This window comes from Saccoglossus kowalevskii, chromosome 7 (assembly GCF_978046115.1).
Source record: "Saccoglossus kowalevskii chromosome 7, keSacKowa6.1, whole genome shotgun sequence".
In the NCBI taxonomy this organism is placed as follows: Eukaryota; Metazoa; Hemichordata; class Enteropneusta; family Harrimaniidae; genus Saccoglossus; species Saccoglossus kowalevskii.
In genome coordinates, this window is record NC_140647.1 from 20311592 (window position 1) to 20335178 (window position 23587).

Below are 23587 nucleotides of genomic sequence, written 5' to 3' on the forward strand. Positions count from 1 at the left end.
ATTTCAAACAAATCATTTTCGTCACGGTTTTCGCGCTGTGTTTTAATAAACATTATATCGATTTGTGATTTGTGGAAATGATGTACTTTTATCGACTTCTTTTATTTGCCGCTGCCATCATTTGGCGTCGCACGTTTATGTAACGCTAGCCTATTGGAGGAGCACAGCTCTTCCGTGTCGATACAATCCTAATATCTGAAAATAATAAATTTAATGACACCGAATGTATCAGAAATGACTAAATTACCATCACAAAGACTAAAGACAGGCACAAGAAGAGCTATGGGTCTATAAATAGTGTACTGAAGTCTAAGCCGTACCCAAACAAGAGTTGTTTACATTTTATAGGCTGGACGTGTTTTGAATTGACTATCAGCATGGTTGCTACTCCACCGTCATTTTGTGTATTGCTTCATGTTTTCTATGTTTGGTAGCCAATTCACGAAACCACTGAAGATATAGCGGATTCATGTTTAGAAATAAACGCTTAGTGGCGCTATAACGAATACTGCCAGGGATGAAACATCATGATGTCTTTGTGATTAAGGGTTAATTCCTTTGCATTGGTGACCACTGATACTCGTGTGTTCTACAACTGAAGCTGGATTTAACACACAAAATTCGCTAATCGCCAAGGCTTTGGATTGGTCTGTTCATTCTCGACGAAATAGGTCACTTTACCTCGATATAAAATACAGATCATATGTCAAATCAAAATCAGATCGAAACGAATTGAAAGAATAGCGATCAAAACAGTAAAGATAACGCGCGCAAAAAAAAAAAACGCATGATTAGTGTGAACTTGCCCTCTGTCGACAAGTGCATGAAAATATGTTATGGCAACAATGTGTAACCGCTTTAAAGTAAATATCACCAGGTTAAGCCAATAAGAAACATTTATGCAGATATCAATAATATTTCCATTCGAATACATGACCTGTCTAGGTTGCATCGTGACTGTTCAACCCTTCATTTCACAATTTGTACACAAGTTTAAATGCCTGTATGACCTCGTGCATAACTGCGCTCATCACATCCATGTATGAACATATTTACAACACTATTCATACCATTGATTCCATGACTTGTGGAAGAACTTGGCTATTTTACTGTATGCGCATTACTAGTCAAAGTCAAAGAAAGAAAAGTCGTTTATTGTACATGACATATCTACATGCATGATAATGCACACAAGTATTCAGTCACAAATAATCTAATCAGCTTTGTGGAATTCAGGGTGTTGTTGATAAAACATGCATATTTTATAAAATAGTGAGAACTAAGATGCACTTTCCAATTTGATCACGTGCGAGCAATCTGAAAAGCAGTTTGATGAGCAGTATAAGAGGACAAATAATTCTAAAAACTCTTTCTGTGGACGTTATTATTTAATAAAAGTAACACACTTGGGACACGTAAGGACTAGGTGAAAGGTGGTGCAACAACCTGTGTTCAGCTCGGAGTATGGGTCACGTGCACGATATAGGGCATTATTGAAAGCGACCATTTTCAATGCTAGTAAAATTCTTTTACCGTTTCTCTAAGCAATAAATAAATCGCAAGATAAATAATTCTCAAGTTTCGAAAAATCTGAATTTATTATCACACATAGCAAAATAATATTGTAATGGATGGTCAATGGAAGTATTTTCATTGATCACGTGACAGATATTTCTCTTACAGAATCACTAAATACGGGACCAGTTTGCATCACGAGTGAATGAGTTTCGTGGGAGAATATCATGACCAAATGACCCCTCCGTGATTCATTCCCTATATATATAGGGATAATGATTGCCATCTTTGTTCCCATTATCTTTTCTATCAAAACACAATATTGTGATATGTCCTAAAGTATTACCCCCGTTTTGAAGTCAGGCAGTTTCCGATTGTAAGTCCCGTATTTGTGTAAACAGTAAGTTAAGAAGGTGGTGATCTCTTAAAAAAAATCATTTCAGTATTTCAATGTGTTAGTGGCATTTTGTAAACGGGCATTGCCTTGCGAAATATTTTGAGCGGTTATAGGTCAACGTTTTTCTTTCGCGGTACACGTAGACTCGATTTCCTGTCCGCGCGTTTATATCGTGTATAGTTTCCGTCTATTATACTGCCATCAATGGTAACTTGTTATTAAAACACACGGACAGTGGCTCGCCGGGCTACATTCCGGCCCCGAGGCCGGTGTCAAAGTAACGCAGCGACAAGAGACTGGAACCGAGTCTAGTATACGGTAACCGTGACAACGAGAAAGGTTACCAAAAGTTGAAACGCCCATTGTACCGTTGTAGAGGTATTTCATTGATATATTGCAAAGATTAGAGCAAAACTGTATACTTACTTGACTTGTTTAGAGATGTCCGCGTGGTGGCGCTATAACACATTCCGTAGATGGAGTCTGCCATTGTAAATGCGGTATAAAACACGCCTTTCAAGTTATACTAGAAGACTAAATTTCGTGTAACTCATGGTGATCACTGACTGTTTAGTCTCCTGCAATTGAGGCTGAATATCCGAAGCAAAACAGATTTATTGCTAAACGTGTAATATTCAGTGATACAATAATACACGATTACGAGAAAAATGTCAAAGTCCCTCGAGGTTGAAATAATGATTTAGCCAAATCTTTTTTCCGGAATCTTCGCATCAGGTGAATTTCGCTGAACACGTGGTGAAATTAATTATAAAAATTAAGAATGTTCTCATGGTCACATTTTCTCAAGTCTAATTGTTGCGTGTTTTTGTGAATAGACAACCGCGCAATATAGAGAACCTTTTGGTTTTTATTAAAGATTATCAACTGAAAAGAAAAATGATAAAACGTATGTTAATCCCGGTCAGAAGATGTAAGCGCGCCCGCACACTTAATGAATAGAAATTGATTCGTTTTTATGTACGCCTAAACTAGCAACAGGTGTGTCACTTCATCAAAGTGGGGTGAAATCGCATGGAACCAAGATCATCGCATGAATTAATTTGAAGGTATTTTCGTCACGATTTGACCGGGTCACATCGATAAAGTCATTTCTAAACAACTTCATTGCCTCAGAGCAAAAAATAATATGGTTCCAATTAGAATGACCAGAGATAATCCTACTTGTAATTAAATTGTATTTATTGTCCTGGGCAAAATGCGCGCTAAACAACCCCTAACAACGCCTTACAAAAGCTGCTCGATCGTAATGGCGGCGCGTATTCATTGCGTGAATTCATTTCAAAGCGGGTCATAACAAAGAAATGTACATCTATTGTTTGCCTATCCGTGACCACTTTTTGTTGGTCTTTATTTCTGTACGTTGATTAAAAAAAGACATAAGAAGAAGGCATAAACACACACACATTGTTTAGCCATAAGGATTAATTGAAGCGGACCAGGGAGTCGATGAACTGGTATCCAGCGGCGAGACGGAAACTGCTTTTGGACATCGGCTTGATAGGAAGGTACTATTTCAGCTCTGCGTCGACTCAGAGTCCTCTCTTGGCGACTATCAGGCGAGATTTACTCGAGGTAAATCACTTCCAGTAGTCGAGTGAACGTTGCCAGGATACCACATGTCAGATATGTATGTTTCCAGTTCATTTTATAACTTGTATCCACATTGTATTTGAGTCGACGAATAACGGTGCACGTTTAGAAAAACAACAACAAGTCATTTGTGAACTGGCGGAGACCGAACTTGTGGAACAATCCCCGACGTATACTCGACTGTGTTTTAAAGACGCATATTTGATCAGCAAACCGTGGTGTTAGGGATACCGTTTTGTGATTAGAACCGCTATTAGTCACGCCTTTCAATGGGAACCTCTTTTATATTGTATGATCACGGTTATCCTTGAGTCTTCAAGTTTTTTTTATCTCTTTCGAAAGGTAACCAAGCTTGAGATATGTCGTGAAGACGTATACTGATTTAAACAGACGCAATATTTAAAACAACAGGAGCCTGTCCGAAGCTTGCCAAGGTAAGTTATGGTCACAATTTAATTTAAGAACGTTGTGTGTAATGGAAATAGATTATCATAGTGTGTATTAGTTGTCTGTGACTATACAATTGGGACGCTGTGCAACACTTACCAATATGCGTGTAATCGGGTATCAAGTAACCCCACCCCGTCAGGTCAACTTGTTTAGAATCGCTACCGTGACTGCATTGCTTAATCGAACGCCCGGGGGTAACCTATAATATGTTTGACTGTTGTTGAATGTTGTTGAGTTGCACTCGTACATAGCTTAGTGTTTGATTACTTAGTATAAAAGCCGATTACCGTGAAAGATTAGGCGGATTAACGTGTGATAGATGTCTCTAGCCTCGAACCTTTTTTGTATCACCCACCCGACCGATGTATACGTTATAATGTATGTATTTTATTTTAACACCAGCTAACACATGCTAAAACCTATCAACACCTGTTGTCCTATTTATCGCGTTTCTGTTACCAGCACTAGCAAACCACATTTGCACACTGGTTCATCGAGGAAAAAAATAGTAGTTTGCGAGTAGCCGTTTGTTTAATATGTCGATCGATCAAAGTTCAATAAACACCAAAGTCATATGAAGTGGACTCGACGCATAGCCTGCGGGAGAAACTAGAGTGACTAATACCTGCAATGTAAACAACGCACCCGCCCATATATAATGTATATATGGACAGTAATTAATCGTCTGTATTGTCATGATAGTCAATCTTGTACACCTGAAACTATGTCCAAAGATATCATATCAACACATACCTCAGGGAGTCGATTATTATCAATATACATTATGTAGTCCTCGCCGACAGTTTTATCTAACAGGAATATTAATTATATCATTCACCTGGCCAGGCTGTGTGATGAACTGGTGTCGCCTGGAGTGTGTTAATGTTATAAGAATGATATGGCAGTGGAGAATAACAACAATTTATTAATATATTTATTTATTTGTTAGTTATTCTTTTTATTGATATTTTACGTCATATAATATAATTATACATATGTCCTAGGTAACGTGGGTTGTAGAACGTCCGTCGTCGAGCGTTTATTGAATTTGTAAACAGTAACTGTTTCACGGAGATCGTGCAATGTTAAGCTTCCCCAGACGCACTATGCAAACTGCTACAATTGTATTATTTCATCGAATGTTAATATAAAACGCTATTTAATCAATCCTAGGGATTATTAGCTTTCTTATTGGCATCGTTCAATACACTCATATTAGTTTGAGTTTATTCGAATATATCACGCTATGTTGATTTCTTTTGTCTGGCCGTCACTATAATCAACACTAATGCGTCGATTTTGTGATTATAATACTTAAAGAAATGGCTCTTACACATTACAACTCTCGTGAGTTTTGCCGATTGACCTGTAAATGCATCAGGAATACATTTTTGGCAAAATCAAACCAATGGTTTTAAAAGCAGAGGTGGGCATATAGCTAAATCTCGAAAATTTACTGGATTTATGGAAGTTTCGAAATAGGATCGTTGGATATATGACTCGGTGAAATTCCTCGCCCGTCAATTCAATCACCAGTCACGTGACACAATACATTTCGCATAATGCATTACCCCCAGAACATAATACATTTCAGTAAATGTGAAACGGTTAAAATAACTAGGCATATATATATAGAAAAATAGATTTTGGAACTCAATATCGATCGGTCGATTTTATTCTTCAAGATAATATACACTGACGCACTGGCGTCATAATTAGCAATCAAGTCGTGACGTAGCGACAATCAGTCAGAGACATTGTCTGGAATGCGCGACAGAACGCAGGAGTCGACCACCAATTTAGAAGAGGTATTATCGCCAGGGTATGTAGGATATATGATACATTAGATTACGACATGATCGCGCACCATGACTAGTTTAGTTCTCAACCACGTGGTTCTTGACTACCTGCAGTGTGAACGTGATCTCTGGTACAGACCTCTTCATATAATTCTGAAGTGAACATATTCTTTAAGGATTTAACAACGCCAACTCCGTCACTTGAAGGCGTTATATTTATAACTGTGTTAAAACAGATGGCGACGACTATTTTACAGTATTTAATCGATATATATTACCGACGAGTCAATACTTCTATGTAAGGCGGGAAGTAAATTATTCATTTTATGTTATTATTTTACATGATTATAATAAAAACAGTGTATCACCTTGCCGCTTTCACTAGTACTGATAATTTATTGTGTAGATTTGGAAGTGTTCCAATAACCACGCCTGTTAACTTAAAGCTAGTGGCACAAGTAGTAAAAAAAGCCCCCACATGAACTGATCTGTGGGAAAGTTGTCGATTTATGACAACAAAGTGAACTATAGACATGACTATTGAATCGATAGTTTTAATTATTGACACGTTTAGTAGTTGATGAAGTCACATCGCAAAACGTGGCGGATGTGAAAACGACGCCTAACGGCGGGATACTATATAGGTACTTATACTCTGAAATGAACAAATGTCAACCACGAGTCTATTTCAGAAAGTTGGCTCGTTGTCCTGTTGAGTGCATGTGGTGACCCGCGACGTCAGACAATAAGTGGTCGCAAAGACACAGTTATACACATATAAACAAGATTGAGTGTATTTTTACGTGTGTGCACGCTGTAATTAAAACAATCTGTAGCAAATCTCACTTTCACGTAACTACATGTAGATGAGGGAAGATTAAACATCAACAAGTAAATAAATAAATAAATAATGGAAAATACCTTGAAAGGCCAGTCGCCGTTATTATTTTTTTTCTCTGATCCCTCAAGTACCAAACAACGGCTTAAACAAATCTATTGTTCGTTCATTGGGTTTTTGTGTGAGTGTTAAACATTAGCTGGTCTGTGACGTTGGAGAGGTGTGTTTCATTTAACGGACTATCGGGTAGGCAGACTTCCACCTCGGCCACAGAGAGCAGCAAAACAGAACTATGATCATTGTATATTTATTAGACTACGAATACCTTGGCAATCACAAATTCGAGGTTCAAACCTATTTGCATCGCGAGTTTTTTTTTATTAGCGACCGTTTAATGGCTGCAAACACAATAAGACATTCAAACAAAGAGATGCTATTGTGTTTGCTGTCGAGATGACAATAGGAGTGTCCTTCAGGTGTCGTTCAGCACCAGTGAATATCATCGAGCGAACAGCTAAACTTATACGGACTCATACCGCTGTTTTGCCGGATGTATTCTGTGGCTGGGAATTTTAACACATGAGCTCGCTAACTTCGCAAAATTAAGGTAACGCAATTTGTTAGTTCGTAATACGTGTTAGTTATCAGTACTCCCACTTCCGCCTCAAATACGGCACGTTTCTCACGTGAGGTACACACACACGGTATACTGAGAATACCTACTAGACCGGAGAACTTCAAGTGGACATTTCTGTCCTAGTATTGTTGTACTAGCTATATATCGACAATCACATTGAGTAGCCGCATGTCATTTTTTGAAGGCAGTTTTCACGGGATAACTTTTCATATTATTATGTACATATCCATACTAATAATAAATTGTATGTAGTAATTCATACGTAGTAAAATGACCACACTGAGTAGCTCTCACGTTTGGGGTAAAGACAACAAACACTCACATTTTCATTTGAGGTCAACAACGACTAATCATGGTTAACGAATGGTCATAATAACGAGTTTGAATATATTGATTATCTTGTCTCCTCTTTTCCAATTTCTCAACAATATTAAACACAAGTAGCAATAACTTTTTAAGCACATGTATGTTACACGCTTACTCATGAATGAAAATATCCTGAAATTATCCACACTAATTTTTAAAAACGTTATCGGCCTATTATTGAAGAAACTGTTGGCTATGTTGTCAATGCTAGAACGCTTTTGAAACTAGACTCTACTATGACGGTGATATTATGTCATATCTCACGTTGTATGTTGAAGACACGGGGTGACATAATTATATAATGTGACAGGTCGACTAATTATTTTTATACTGAATTATCCCAAAAATCCGCTTTTTAAAACAACAAATGATATTCTGCTTTAACATTGTGTTGCAAGGAATTCTAAAAATAACATTCGTTGAATAATATTTAGCCAATTTTTGCGAATACACAAGGGAACACGATTTTATGTTGCTCTGTAACTATAGCAATAAATAAATAAATAATCCATGATTGAGCAAAACACTTCGTGGGCATCTTTATTTACAAATTCAATGAGAATGTTTTTAACTTAAGAAATGTTAACATGACCGCATGACTGTTTGCTAACTCAAACGTCAATGGTACTCGACTTGACAGGACTTTTGAATCCAAGTTCCGCTGTGTTGACTTACTTTGTTTTCACGTGTCGTCTCAGATCGCGGGATAATAAATAGTCTTAAGTTAGCTGCTCTTTAATCGGCGCTATTTCTATGTTTATAGTTCACTGCGAGGTCTATTTAAAGGTACAACAATGTTTAAACAAGCATAGCTTTTGATAAAAATCAAATTCATGGTAAATTAAGATTCACTCGAATCGAGCTGTACTCTGTCGGCCCCTCGTATACCTAACAACTTCATTTCGCATCGCGAGTCGAACACTGTAACTTAGACTTAACGCATAAACAAACATGTGATTGGACTCAGAGACATGGTGGTCACAATATAAAAAACAACAACAACAAGTGACTGAATCAACTGGTGTCAAAATTAGTATACTACTCTGTTGGAATATTAATGCCAGATATGCATAATTATGGATCGAATTATGTTTAATCATAAACAATTCACCGTGTCTTACCAGTAACATCATGGTGTAAATAGAGTTGAATTTGAGTTGAACTGAAAGATACGCATTTCTTATCGTTCAATATCGAAATGATGAATTTACTCGTCGTTTTATTATTTAATTTGCATTGTTTATATAGTCTGCGCTTCACAGTTATAATGTTTGCATTTATTATTATCCATGGTCATATTTACATTTAAATTTAATACATCTGTTCGCGCATGCGCAGACAGTCATTGGACAGGTAAATTAGCAAACGCATACAATGTGTACTGTATTGAATAGATTAACCTTTGGTTTAACTCACAACCTAATATAATCTCAATTATCTTGTGTTATCCGAAGCGGCGACCGGCGAAAAACATGTCATAGGTTAATTATATCGATTACGATACGGTCGAGACTGTATGCTGTCGGGAGACATTATTTTTGTTTTAATTTGTGGTTTCCAATTCTTGAAACTGGTGTAAATGGTACACCGGTGTCTCTGGTACCAAGTGGGAAGAATAGTGAGTTACCAGCGACAGTTACGGGTGAATACACGCGTTTGATTGCTATTAACACATGAAGAAATCTTAATTTAAACTTACAGTGCCTGCCTAATGAACTATGCAAATCCAATCAGCCGACAACGCCAGTAAATTTACCGAGCATCGCTGCAACCATCGTGACAACAATGGCTTTCTGTTAACTCTAGTAAAGTCGTAAACACGAGCAAAAACGTCATAGTGCAGCCGAGTGCTCGCGTAGACAACGATGTAAACACTTTTTACCCGTGTGCCATGCAAATGTACATAAACGAAAGCAGTTTTAAAACAAATCTTTATTTCGCAATATCATTAAACAAATGAAGATTGCTCAAGGTAGATCCATTTCAATTAGTACGGAAGCATGTTCATTTCACCTTACTAACCAGTATGAGATTAATTAATCGAATAGTACGGCGACACAAATCCGGGTTCATATTTTACATACACCACAAATACTACAATGTTAAGCACAAAATTAATTATTCGAACTCGTCGTTTACTGAATTGAAACTCAGTTTATTTACTGATTTCCATGACAACTATATCTAAATATCTGCATCACACAATGCTTTCACTACAGCTTTCAACTAGGTTGCCCACGAAACTATTGTTGTGATCGAACGTGATGTTATTTGGCAGATTGACTTGAACGTCATTCAGTCTATCCCAAAATAGATAGAAGATACACACTCATTCCGGTCTCGTAGGTGAGCGTAAATAAGGGGGGGGGGATACATAATTATATTTGTCCCAGTCCCTCTACTGCTACATCCCTCTATAACTGTAGCTCTGTACACATTCCGAAGCGTTCTATACGTAGCGATGGGGATATTGGCGTCAGTTTGATAAGTGGAGCGCCCTGGGGTGACCAAGTGTTATCAAGTCGTGATTGAACGCGCCGTGTGAACCAGGCATTAATATTCTGCTGTCGATCTTTCAGTTATGGTCAACATATTACATATCTACTACTATGTGTAGTGTACAATTAATCTCATTTCACTCACGCGTGATAATTACACATAACAATTGTACCATTCTGTCCTTGTCCATTGCCAAGGCGTTATTATAACATGCCATTGCCTATATTTGGACATTTTGATTTTCAGACGTCTGCTTATTTCAACGTTGAGCGATTTCATCACGTATTAGACACCTAGCACATAGTAGTGTCATCTTATATTGATTATATATATATATATATATAGCATGTCACTGTGAATGACATAGTCCCCGTACGATGTATGAGCTGATGATGTGCGAAGTTCAAACTTGATTGGTATAAGCATTCTTTTAAACGAGAAGAGCGCCAGTCAGTCATTTTGGATTTTATAGTGTCAAAAATGCCTGTGCGTTTGTTCAATATGATGTCAGATTTACTTGTATCATAGATTTGAGACATTATGCATGATGCATGTGTGTGTGTAGTGTGAACTTGATGGGTCAGGCATGTATGTGATACTCCGTAGAACTGCATTCGTTTAAGCAAGGTGTTCGCCAGGCAACCATTTTAGATATAATGGTGACAAAAATGCATGTACGTTTGTTGGTATGATGCTTGGTGTATGCGCACAGTTTGAGCTAGATCGGTCTACGAATGTCGGAGTTCAAAATCCTGAGTTGCATTTTTTAAATCTATCGATCATTTTCAAACTTAAAACGACATGCATCATGTACCAAGTTTAAGCAACACCCGTACACACACGACTGAAAACCGGTTCCGGAATGGTATAAATATATGATTTTGATGCATTTGTGATTTGAAATGGCTATCATTCTGTCACCTTGAAACGGATCATGAAAAAATGGATTTGCAAATATCCAACATAATGTCTAATTCAAGAACGTAAGCGGTCGAGATACTTTTATGAGATACTGCTGAATACGGACGGAAGGACGTACATGACTACTTCATAAGTACACGTTTTCGTAGTGCGTCTAAACGGCCGGAGGCTATGTGAGTGAATTCACTACAACGCCGTCTTTCAACTTTACGCTCGATAGTTTCTTATAGAATCGAATCATGACCCGATAAGGCGCTGAGGGTCGTTCATTATTTTTATGTGACAAAATAACAATGTTTACTTATATTTCAAGTTGTACTTGCATACCCTATAGTGGTTAAGCTGAAATTTATGTTTTTTTTTTTAGTCCTAAAGTTATTTTACTTACAGATTGGTAATATTTTCTATTGTTGAATTAATAACATACATTGACGGAATACATGCCGTCATTGGTATGGATCATGATACGTTATATATACTATACGACAATCTCGAACAATGCTCATTCACATCTTTCCTGTTGTTGTTGTTGTCATCTTTCTGTACAGACATATGAAAAATAAGACGCTGTCACGCCGGTTCTTGACATAAACCAGTTTAACCAACACGAACTTGTCGATCATTCAAAATGACAAGCAGAATTAAGAAATAACTATCAGCATCCCCTATGACCTCGATGTCAGACATACCGACCAGTCAGGTATTACACTAGATTTTGCACAGAAAAATGTCTCTGAAAATAATATAAGATTGCTGTCTAGTTATCGTGCAATGGCGTAAGTGTATTGTTTATAACGTAGCGATGGCACGATATCACACGACAAGACATGTTAAGCGATGTGTATTGGGCACTTGAAAAGAAATAACACCGGGAAGAGAGAGGGTTTGATTGAATCCAGTACATCGACCCTAGTCTAAGGAGTTCTCAACAATGACACTCGATTTTTTTTTCTGATTTTCCCAATTTCTGGCGTCGAGCACCAATTTCGGATCTTAGAGTTTTAACAATTAAACGCATTTCCCGCCACTTGTTACGTGAGTGATCTCAAGTGCACGTAGACTCAAGCTTATGCATTTCGAACCACGGTACACCCATTGTTAGTCGTATTTTGAATTCAATTGTGCTTATGACACGTTTTATTTTATAATTATGCCATTCTAACATACATCAGGGGGTGTTAGTATCGAAGGTAGGACTTAGGAAACGTGACGTCTGTGTTCAGCTATTGTATTTGCTTTACGCTCATAGTAATGTGCATTTCCCACACACCTTGCAGTTAGACGAACCTTGCTGTTCCGATATTTAACACAATCATGCCTCGACGATTTACAGTTAGTGCGATTAATACGACCACGTTTCATTACATAGTTACCATAACAACACATTGTGTTTTATAGTTTAATAATCATTTCTGCATTTATTTTTATTTTTAGATGAGTTCTAGAATTTCTACTGGAAACTCTCGCACTTCCAGTGCGTTTGTGGTAGAGGAAACTCTGAGTAAGAACAAACTAATGAAACGCCAGTTAGCCGAGTTCCAGGAAAAGTCTGAATCGGGGGCCAGTAATTTCTCAAAGGTGGGTGATGTTTTCTAATTCTTTTTGTTGATATGTCATGTATGTATTTATGTTCTTGTGACTGAATTAAACAGAAAATTTAGAGGTCGGCGACAAATAATTGTGCACTACATTCAAATTTACAACTCAACGCAGGATTTTGAACATGCGAATTGATTTTATTTTCGCGGGAATATATATTTTGAGTGAACACGTAGTTAATGTTCGATACAACATGCACTTTATAACAACCCAGTGTGGTTGGCAGTGGCGATTCAATATTCCACGTCCTCTTCCAATGCCGAGCGCGATTTATAAAATGCTCGACCTCATCCCGTGGTTACAGGGGCAACTTTTATGGCATTCTATTGTGTTCGTCCTTAATCTGGTCCTTCCCTTTCAGTCGTTTATTTTATATGCATGTGTTGTAGTTGTTACGCACAAGAAAATTCTGCCATGTCTATTTTCATGGTTATAGATCTGGTATTGACTTGTTTTATACAGAAGGAACTCAGTGATGCATTTAACTGCACTTATTAAAAGAGACGCATTCACACATCCTTCACTATTCACTACCTCTGTATAAGACATATGCTCAATGGCAAGCACGAATACGTCACCAGTAATTGACTAGCCTTTGTCAATGAGGTCGTCAAGATGTGAAAAATATGGAGTAATTAATGAGTGCAGGCATTATTAAGATGTGGGGCGCAAGTTTCGTAAAATCCGCATTAAACAGAGCAGCAAGTGTTCATGCTGTTACCTTTGCCCCTTGTTCATCGTTGTTTACAACGCCTATATAATATAGATCGTTGTTCTCGCACAGCAGTTAAGGCCCGTTGTAATTGCCGATTTTGTATGCCGCTTTATGCGTTTTAAAATTTGAAATTCTTCAAACTGTCGCGTGGCGGCGCTTCTTTAACATCCAACTAAATATATATGTATATGTATTTATATCACTTTATTTTTTCACAGGACACTCTACACTACTGGTTGAAATTATTAACCGAGAAGCCGGAAGTCTCGTATCAAAACAAATTCATTAATTCCCTTTCTCAACTCCGGAAGTTAGTTGAGTGGATTACTAGCCGCTATAAGAATTCTAAAAAACGCGACCGCGATGGAAAAGATTTTGAAATGATAAGATATTTCGAGTGGTTTTTCGGTTATATTCAATATCTAAGGGAATTATATCAAGAATTCCATAATCGTATTTACGAACCTCTTTTTGATTATTTCTATGACGACGAAGATGATGTCAGAGACGATGACGATGACGGAAAGGTGACGCCAGGAAATGGGAGCCGAGACAGCGGAATTGGAAATGAGACAGGCAGACTTGATAGCGCATTTTTGCAACCCAGTGTCACCAAAGTGCTGGTTGAACTCTCGCGTGAATTTAGTGACATTGATTTCAAGCTTGATAACAAGGATTTACACAATACCGCCAGAAAACTGTACGAGCTTATCAAACATTGGCGACAACTCATAGAAAACGATTCGGACATAGACCCCAAACTTTATGGCAAAGAAAGCCTTGAAGAAGTGGCTGAATACACGAACATCGGAAACTTCCGACAGTTTCTCAGGCTTATACCGGACGTTTTATTGAAAACCAAGAAAGCGGTGAGTCTTGCGGAACACTGGATGGAGATTGACGAAAAGAAATTGAAAGAAATCGACACACAACTAGGCATGGTAGAGGAAATCCAGACCCGAATGGAATTACGGGTAATCGAAGTACTCAGGAAAATACAACAACATGAGGGCGAGTTCAACGTAAAGAGTGACGAATTACAAATGTTACTCATGAGAGAGGACCGTTCAAATGAGCTCAATGTCAAGTTGTCTTTCATACAGGGTGACATCAATATACTGCAAAAAAGACTCGACAAAGCCTGCGACGAAGGTAGGGAAATCATAGATAAAATAGAAGAACTGAAACGAACAAAACAAGAAGACAGCGACGAGTATGGGGACTATACAAATAGATACGACGACAATAAAAGGTATACGTTCGAATTAGTCAAGAGCATTGAAATGGAAGAGTATAAATACAGGTATGTTCCGCCCTCACGTGGCGAGTAGTGTTCATTGAATACAATACTTTAATAAATTATATATACTTATATATTTATTTAATATATTTTTGAGCAAAGCAACATATAACAATTAATTTGATTGAATTAATACTTATTCCGTGTGTTCTTACAGTCAACTATTGAGACATGGATACGTTCATCAGATGCAACTATACTATACCTATTTACGTTTATTTAAGTATATCAGTCTAATATGCTATTTTGTTATTACCAATACATTATTTTGACATCTTTCTTTTTGTTGCGGTGATTACATCTCGTAAATAATATTGCTGACCTGTGTATAATTAAACAACACACATTATATTAAGTCCAGCATTATAATACAAACAAACTACTGAGCCTCTGTCCAGTGCACCCTACCCCTAAATGCTCATCAAATCTGACTTTCAACCAAAGAACACAAAATTGTATACATTTAGAGGCAAGGTGATGTGTTCATGGATACGTGACAGGCGTAAAGTCACATAAAACAGCGCGAGGTTCTCCAAAAACAGAGCAACATGTAAAAATCCTTGTCTTTCTGCCAGTACTCGGATATGAAGTTAAACTCAAGCATACACAAAATTCCCATTTTAATAGTGGCAGAAAACTACAATTCAGTCTTCCAATACACTATATTTAATAAGAATTATGAATGAAAGCATGTACTTTACATTATGTGTGATATAAATTGTAAAAATTTATGCTGAATGGTCGATGGAAAACGATTTTAAAGTGACTTTATCCACTCGTCATTTTGGATTTTATACAAAATTAACTGTTCTGCTTCATTTTATATTTTGCTTTTTTTTTCTCCATTATAAACGCTGTGATGCGGATATTTTTAATGTAGAATATCTGTGAACATATTCCCCACTACTGTCTACAGAACGGTGATGCTTGGTTTTCAGTGGTAGAGCGTGGTTACTAAAAAGTTAAAGCGGGGGAGTCGTCACCCGCGCATGCGTCAGATGGCCACAGCGTGTCGTTGTTTACGTGTTGTCGTCTACCCAAGAGCCTTTGCGTTTTTAGCGTGTGTTGTTATCGTCGCCTCGGACTCTATTCCCGCGCGTGCGCAGGTAACGACCCTCACGCTTTAATCCCATAATTCACACCTTAAAACAATATCTTTTCTTAACCGTCTTTTTTAGTAACAGTTGGTTGAGTAAGTTCTTTTATTATTACCAAACGCTTCAGCGTGGTATTAAGAGTTTGTTTTCAGGGGTGGGTGATACCAAGGTGGGAAATGGGTGCACATGTGGGGTTAATTCCTTGAATTGCAATATAGAGGGTTCAGGCTGAAATACAATATATAGTGTTTTCATGTTTCGTCTGATATTTCTGTGGTATTCTGCTGCTGTAAGTAATGCACGATTTGTTCCGAAATTCAGTATATTGTGTGTATTCCAGGGTTATTCGTTTTTTGCTGAAAACACCCCTATTTTTTAGTGGCAGAGTTTGAATAGTCTCACTCCCACTGGGAAATCTGCATTGTTGCTTGAATGTGAGTTAATTAAACACATTTTCCAGACCGGCGAAAGAGTATGCAACAGCCAATTTTAACAGCCTGTCACGTGATTTTAGTCTGAATGTCAACATGAAGAGGCTAGTCCATTTTACGCAGGAGTAATTGGGAGTAGAATATGTGAGGGATAGTATCAACAGAGATGTGTATAGTGAAAAGTAATATCTATCCTTCATTTACATCTCTGAGCATTTCTGTTTTAGTATATTGGTTTGAAAATGTTGAACTTGCATGATTTGCAATGTGTTTTTTTAATGGGACTCTCCTATTGATCGAATCCCGGGTTTGAACGAGAACGGCACACCACGTGATTCGTTTGAATACAATGCTGATGGCAAACATGCCGTGTTACTGCGGTACTCCACTGACGGGATGACTTACTGCATGCTACAACTTCGCTTGTGATGTTGCTTGTTAGCCATGGATTACATGAATCTTGATTACCAGTCAAATGTTGCTCATTTGACGTTGGTAATCTTTATTTGGAACTGAGTAACTTCCTGGTACTTCGTACTATGATAAAAATCAGTCAACATACATCAAGTTCTCTCAATCGTAGTATTCCATGTGATGTACACCTAATATGCCAAAAATGTTGCTGAACGATTTGAACTGAATAAAAATAGCAGACGAAAATTTGTTTACAAAATAAAAATACTTCGGTTGCCAATTAAAACCGGTAAAAAACAAGCAATATGTTTTCGGCTGTTATCATGGAAGGGACATGAACGTGAAGCTAACGTCTGTTTATAACTAAAACCGGGCACCTTATACGAGGTTTGCAAAATAACATGGCAGTCATTAGAAGTCACTTTATTTTATTGTTAGGACGTATTCAGCCGTTAAATGTATAATTTCCAATCGTTTTGCGATAGTATTTTCTAGATTGGAAGCAGCATTTACATTTTATTCAAAGTTCAAAGCTGCGTTGGGATTCCGTTGACAGTGGTAACAATGTCGGCGCCGGTGATCTCTTACCAGTGCGCAACGTAGCCAAAATAAAAGGCATGATCATTTGGACACTGCTATTACAAGACTTTGGCTATTGCCATGGTAGCGGTGGGTCAGGATTGTTTTTCCAATTAGTGATGGTACGACCTGCCTGTCAAGTATGAACCGTGACCAAATCAGCCAAGCCAAAAAAAATCACAGAAGAGTTAAAAAGCCATTCCTGCTGAACAGTTACTCTAACTTCGGGGTCAACTTTCTCATTAATGAAAAAAGATATCAAAAATTCAAATAGTAACTTTTTGCCCACACTCCAGCCGAGTACAATGAGCTATGTCTGAGGTGTTGTATCACAGGGAGTTGGACAAACTTGTGTATTTTAATAAAAATGTTATATAACTTTTCTTTTACCCCCCTCCCCTTCCTGGTATCTATTTCAAGTATTTTTGTCAGGTTCAAATCGTTCACCAGCATTTTTGGCATGTTAGATGTACATCACATAGAATACTAGGATTGGGAGAACTTAATGTTTGTTGACCACCTGGAATCTGAGTTTTATAAATCTTGAAGGGCTCTCGGAAGATCCACCCGCTGCCTGGACCCGCAGTAAAATCTCCGATTAATATGGAGCCGCAACCATCAACATCGATATACCATGAGGTTTCTGCTGGCGACGTTGCGGCGTTACTCAGTTCCAAATAAAGATTACCAACGCCAAATTAGCAAAATTTAACCGGTAACCAAGACTCAGTAAATCCACAAGCAAGCAACATCCCAAACGAGGTTGTAGTGTGCAGCTCACGAGTCAGCGACGACCGATTTCAACGAAAGTCATTCCGTCAGTGGAGTACCGCAGTTGCACGGCATGTTTGCCAATGTACAGATCTGTGGAGGAACTTTTAACTTCAACATCAACCGTGTATCGTAGTCGCCCAGTTTAAGTTCTGGTTCTGTCGTGGTCCCAACTAAAGGGCGACAGTCGTCGTGTCGCGTCCTGTTCGATATGGGACTCACAGCGACGTATACAACGCGTGTAAAATACATTGTTTATTTACATGAAATTCGAACACGCGCTGTGCTACGACCACCGCGCTTAAACATCCACGAGTTATTTATTCGGACAATGACTTAAATTAGACGTCTGATTATTTTATTTTCACACGTACAGCGACACGCGTTCTACACTGACAAGCGTTGCTAGGTCGCAGCAATGTCTTGGAGCATATTAATGGGCAATTGGGTTCCCCGATCTAAATTTCTATCCCGGTTTGTTGCACGTTCTTTTTTTAATATGAAATAATCAAATATGGGACATGTGTATAATAACAGAACCCCACACCCTCCCCGTGGCTTCGCTCGTGAAAGTACGGCAGCAGGATACACCGCATCACTCGTGAAAATAACTTCCATACGCAATGAAAGCCACGGGGAGGGTATCTGTCATAATACTTCATTATCACTGAAAACAATTTTCCCCTGAAATAAATTCCAGTGAATATGCCATTTCCCTCATACTATATTGAGACACAGCGCAGTGAAAATTAGATTCACATGTAATGCTTGAAAACATGTCAGCAAAAATAAATTAAGTGAAATTCTACGTGACTTCATAATAGTTGGAAATGAACACATTACACCCGACCCTACCACTGCATATACAATGTAAACTACACCCCAAAACATCATTTCACCCACAGTTACTACCGTGTTTCACCAGTGTATTCTATTTGACGTCAGGAGAAATTGAAATAAGCAAATTAATTATAATTTCAGCCTCTAGTTGACCACTGATTAAATAAACTACCTCGTCTTTATGTCAACTTGCAGTTATTCGTTGCCTACACCAGTGACTTCAAAATATATGTTTCAATCCCAGGAATTTCACTCGCTGTTAATTGCATGGGAGTGGCAGTCTTTAATGAATTTCTATTGTCATGTCAATTTCTTGCAATTACTGAACATTAAGATGTAACCACATACCGCCTAGGTGCTCTAATTAAATCCTGGTGTAAGCACCATATGAACTATGAACAATGCATGTGAAGCCAGCTGTGGGGTATATTCAATCCTATAGATTTCTCATTGTTTGGTAACTATTTGCTGCAAATGCAACAAAAATCAATATGAAAAATATTACCCACACAGTATTCTACAGGTTACTTGTCTTGAACAGTAATTTCCGTTGATCGTAATGGTGAAATACACTGTCTTTATTAAATCGACACGACAAGCACCCCATCAACACAATTCACACGAATCATTTTAAGTACACAAGTTGTAAAGTGCTATAAAACGGCAAGAATATATCCCAGATCGCAGACACAGGAATCTCTTGAGAAAGTTATTACAATGCATTTACTGTTTGTTTTGTAGATTGGTAGAGGAAGACATGTTCGTGGAACTCGAGGTAAAACCGAGTATGGTACGATATACAAACCAAGTAGAGGAGGACTGTGAGAGGTATGGGCGCGTGACTGTTACTGTAAATATTCAACATGTATTTGTGTTTGCTTAGTTCTGTATACTGATGAACACATTAAAACATGTCACGGTGATTTAATAAGAACTAAAACTTCGCTTTTGTATACTCAAAAAATTCGCTAAGATCATAGAGTAGACTATTAAATAAGGCATTTTGAAATAGCTGATTGCATGTGGACGCCAATTATAACATATTCTCATCTATTCTGTTTTGCAGAATCGAGAAGTGGCTGGAAGACGAGAAAAGACAAAAGCGTAAACTCGAGCACGCGCTGAAACCTTTAAGTTTCAAAACCGGACGTGACGTCAGTGAATTACTCAACCTATGCATGCATCAGTCCGTAACACCCGCATCCACTGACATCATGGCATCGTCAGCTGCTTCCCTTCATAAACTACTCAACAGTGGCAAAGGAAAGGGGCTGGCGAGCGTGAATGAGGATGACGAGCCAGAGCTGACACATGGGGGCGCTGTCACACGAACGCTTGAAAGAAAAGCATATCGCCCAACACAAGATTATGCCATTGAAGTGCCCGACAAAAACAGCTATGGTAATGACGTTGATTATACCAGGCGAACGACAGTGAAAATCACGGATGAGAATGACAACGAAAAAGAGAATGAAATGGAAGGAGTGCTTTCTTCTCCGACGAAATCAAAAGTGACGAAAAGTCGACTTCCTGTTCCGGTGAAGCGAAACCCAAAGCACTTAAAGGGAAACGGCGATAAAAGTAAAAACGGCGATGGACAAAAAGATAGCAAAAGTAAAAAGAAGGAAGGGCCCACAAAACAAAGTGTAGCAACTAGAAAAAAGGCGCCCACAAAAAACGTTGCAAAGAAACCAATAGTGAAACCTCCGCCACCCGCAAACACTGTAAAAAACAATGACTCTAAAAAACAATCGCAACTAGTGAAGCCTCCGCCGCCTCCAGGAAAGAAACAACCAGGAGTCGAATTACCGTGGTATCGGCGGAAAAATGTCTTCCAGAGGAACAATAACGGAAACGACGATGACGTCATAAACAGTCGAGAAAATTTGGAACATATGTACCGAAATGCAGCAGCCCGACAAAATGCTCCTCCTGTGCCAGACGGTGTGAGTGGTCGAAATCTGAGACTACAGCGGAGAGAGACGTCTAAAAAAGATCGTACTACAGGGTTGGGTTATTTGTAGAACGAAAGCATGTATACTTTTAACGCGTGGTGGCGCCATTCATGACGCGAATTAAAACTCGCTCAGGCAGCGACACGAATCCCGAAACCCTTAAGACATATTTTATTTCATACAATTATGCAGTTCAACATTTTAAAAAAATGTTTTTTTTTAATTTATATATTGCTCACACAATGTATATGCACAGACGTCTGGGTGTTTTTTATGTTACGGTCACGGCATTTGCGGGGCCGGGGACAACTTGATAATTTATTTCAAACTTCCGCTTCATAGATATCCTATACCAATGTTATCAGTATATTATTTATAAGTATCGTTCTTTTGTCGCAACATCAAATTCTACGAGTAACTTACAGTGACCGTATTTCAATGAATTGCGCCCTCTGCATACGAGTCTTCAAACTTGGGCAGCTACTCGACAAAGACAAATGAGATTTTAATTCACATTGAGCGACCCCATACGCGGTGGTCCTCCAAATAACATTGGAAGAAATTCAGGGTATGTAAAATTGTTATAATATTTACATTAACACATATTGTCAACTATAAGCAACGATGGTAATCAGTATCATTGATTCAACATTAAGGGTTAAGTCAGTACAACACATTGTGAATTCTGTTGTGAATATATTACAAGGTAATAAATTACATAATTTTGATATATTGTATCTCAATGTGTGGTTTTAATATAAAGTGTAAAATATATATTGCATTTTATCTGTGAACATGTAATTCACATCGTTACATAACATGCCTTACTATTTTAGGCCACTTTGTCCGACTGACTACATTTTTTTTTATGGTTTTATCATGCTCATTTGTGCTTTGATTCAGTTCAGTTCAGTTCAGGACGACATATTTCGTGGTATAGCGGTTAAAACGCATGTTTTACAGACGACCCGAGAAAGACCCTCAGTGAAACAAAATCACGATTTCCAGTTCATTTATATAATATTTTAAGCCACTTTGATGAGACAAGGTAACTTCATTTGGCCCACGCTATAGCGGCGGTTATCACGCCGAAGGGCGCGAGTTGAAAGTAAAAATTGATTGGTGTAATACATTTTATTTTTTGAAGCCAATTTGCAAGATGAGAAAAACATTGTTCGTGATAGCTGTTTCTTTGTAACAGTTTTTATAATGATTTTAATCCAGTTTGTGAAACCAATAGCAGCAGTTTCTTAATTTCCGATTCAAATTTCATTTTTTAAGCAGCTATATGAATTTTTTATTATTATTATGGTTTTATTTCAGACATAGTCCATATATAAAGAAAAAGATACAAACAAATATGTAATAAAATAAAATGACAAACCATACAGATTTGAAAACTATACTAAACTCAGTAGACTACTTGTGTCCAATGCTGCACTAAGGTAGACTTCCATCTCACATCACTATTGAGCAAGGCACACACAAGTGTATTGTTTGATGTTCGTAATCGATCCATAAAAGCATAAATTAGCTTTCTATATAAACTGGTAAATGTGTTTGTGCGGTTTTCAACGAACATAGTGCTTGCGCTACAGTCACGGACGTACCCCAACAGTTTACGGAAAGCATTATTATAACTGACCCGAAGGGCATTAACGGTAGATTTTCTATACATACACCATAATTGGCAGCAATACAAACTAGAACAGAATGTTTTAAATAGCAAAAGTTTGACTTCGTTGCTGCAGTTCTTAAATTTACGTAGCATAATGTTTGCCCTCACACAGAATAAACGTTTCTGACAATCAATGTCCGCATCGTCTTTCAGGTCACGAGCTATTTTATGTCCTAGATAATTAAACTGGTCAACAAAGTCAACATTATTATTATATAAATACAGTGGAGGGCAAATGTCCATGCAATTACAACCATAGAAATGCATAGATTTAGACTTGGTTGAGTTGTAGGTAATGTCATGCTCTTCAGCGTATAACTCACAAATATGTAACATTTTGCGCAAACCTTTAATAGAGGGCGCAATTACACACATATCATCTGCGTAGCTCAAATTGTTTATAATTTTATCGCCAATAAGACAGCCACAAGGCATGCTATTGAGTGATACACTGAGATTATCCATATAAATACTATACAGTGCTGGGGACATTACTCCTCCCTGTCGAACTCCATTGGAAACATTAAAAAATTGTGAGATAGTACTTCCCCATCTAACACAGTACAACTGGTTGCAATACCAATTTACAAGAACACGAATGATATACGCTGGAACATTACGTTCAATACACTTGTTAAATAACGTCCAATGGTTAACTCTGTCGAACGCCTTGGACGCGTCAAGAAAACACACAAATACACTGCTACCAAGGCTATTATACTGGCGAATGGTTTCTTTTAAGAGCAGAATACAGAGATCTGTGGAATGTTTCTTTTTAAAACCAAACTGGTTGTCTGTAGTTTCAAAAAACTTATCACACCTCTTGAGTAATATATGTTCAAAAACTTTTGACAAAACAGATGTTATTGCAATAGGACGATAATTGTCTGTGCTGGTAATATCTCCAGTTTTATTTTTCAAGAGTGGCACTATAACAACTTCCATCATAGAGCGAGGGAGTGTGCCGTGCACAAAGAATGACGACATACACATTGACAAATGCGTACTAACACTGGGAGCCGCATACTTCAAGTGTTCTGCACATAAACCATCCATACCACTAGATTTCTCTAGCGGCAGGTTTTTAATAATCCCATCAATTTCCACAGAGGACACAGAATGAGCATTTTCGTGGATTTCAGTAATATTATTTAGCACCTTGGACTTATATGTGT

The 23587-nt window shown here is 37.9% G+C and overlaps 1 protein-coding gene across 2 annotated transcripts; it reads left to right on the plus strand.

The window, feature by feature from the left end:
- The first annotated feature begins 3420 nt into the window (after positions 1-3420).
- On the plus strand, positions 3421-21471 carry LOC100377020 (uncharacterized). Of its 2 annotated transcripts, XM_085501273.1 has the most exons (6): positions 3421-3560; positions 3866-3957; positions 12468-12611; positions 13566-14650; positions 19521-19607; positions 19846-21471. In XM_085501273.1, exons 3-6 carry the CDS (start codon positions 12468-12470, stop codon positions 20801-20803), a joined length of 2274 nt encoding a protein of 757 aa, XP_085357399.1. In that variant the 5' UTR covers positions 3421-3560; positions 3866-3957; the 3' UTR covers positions 20804-21471. The 2 variants fall into 2 exon arrangements, with proteins under 2 accessions (XP_085357399.1, XP_077864616.1); XM_078008490.2 differs by lacking the exons at positions 3421-3560; positions 3866-3957 and adding an exon at positions 7126-7217.
- The last annotated feature ends 2116 nt before the right edge of the window (positions 21472-23587 follow it).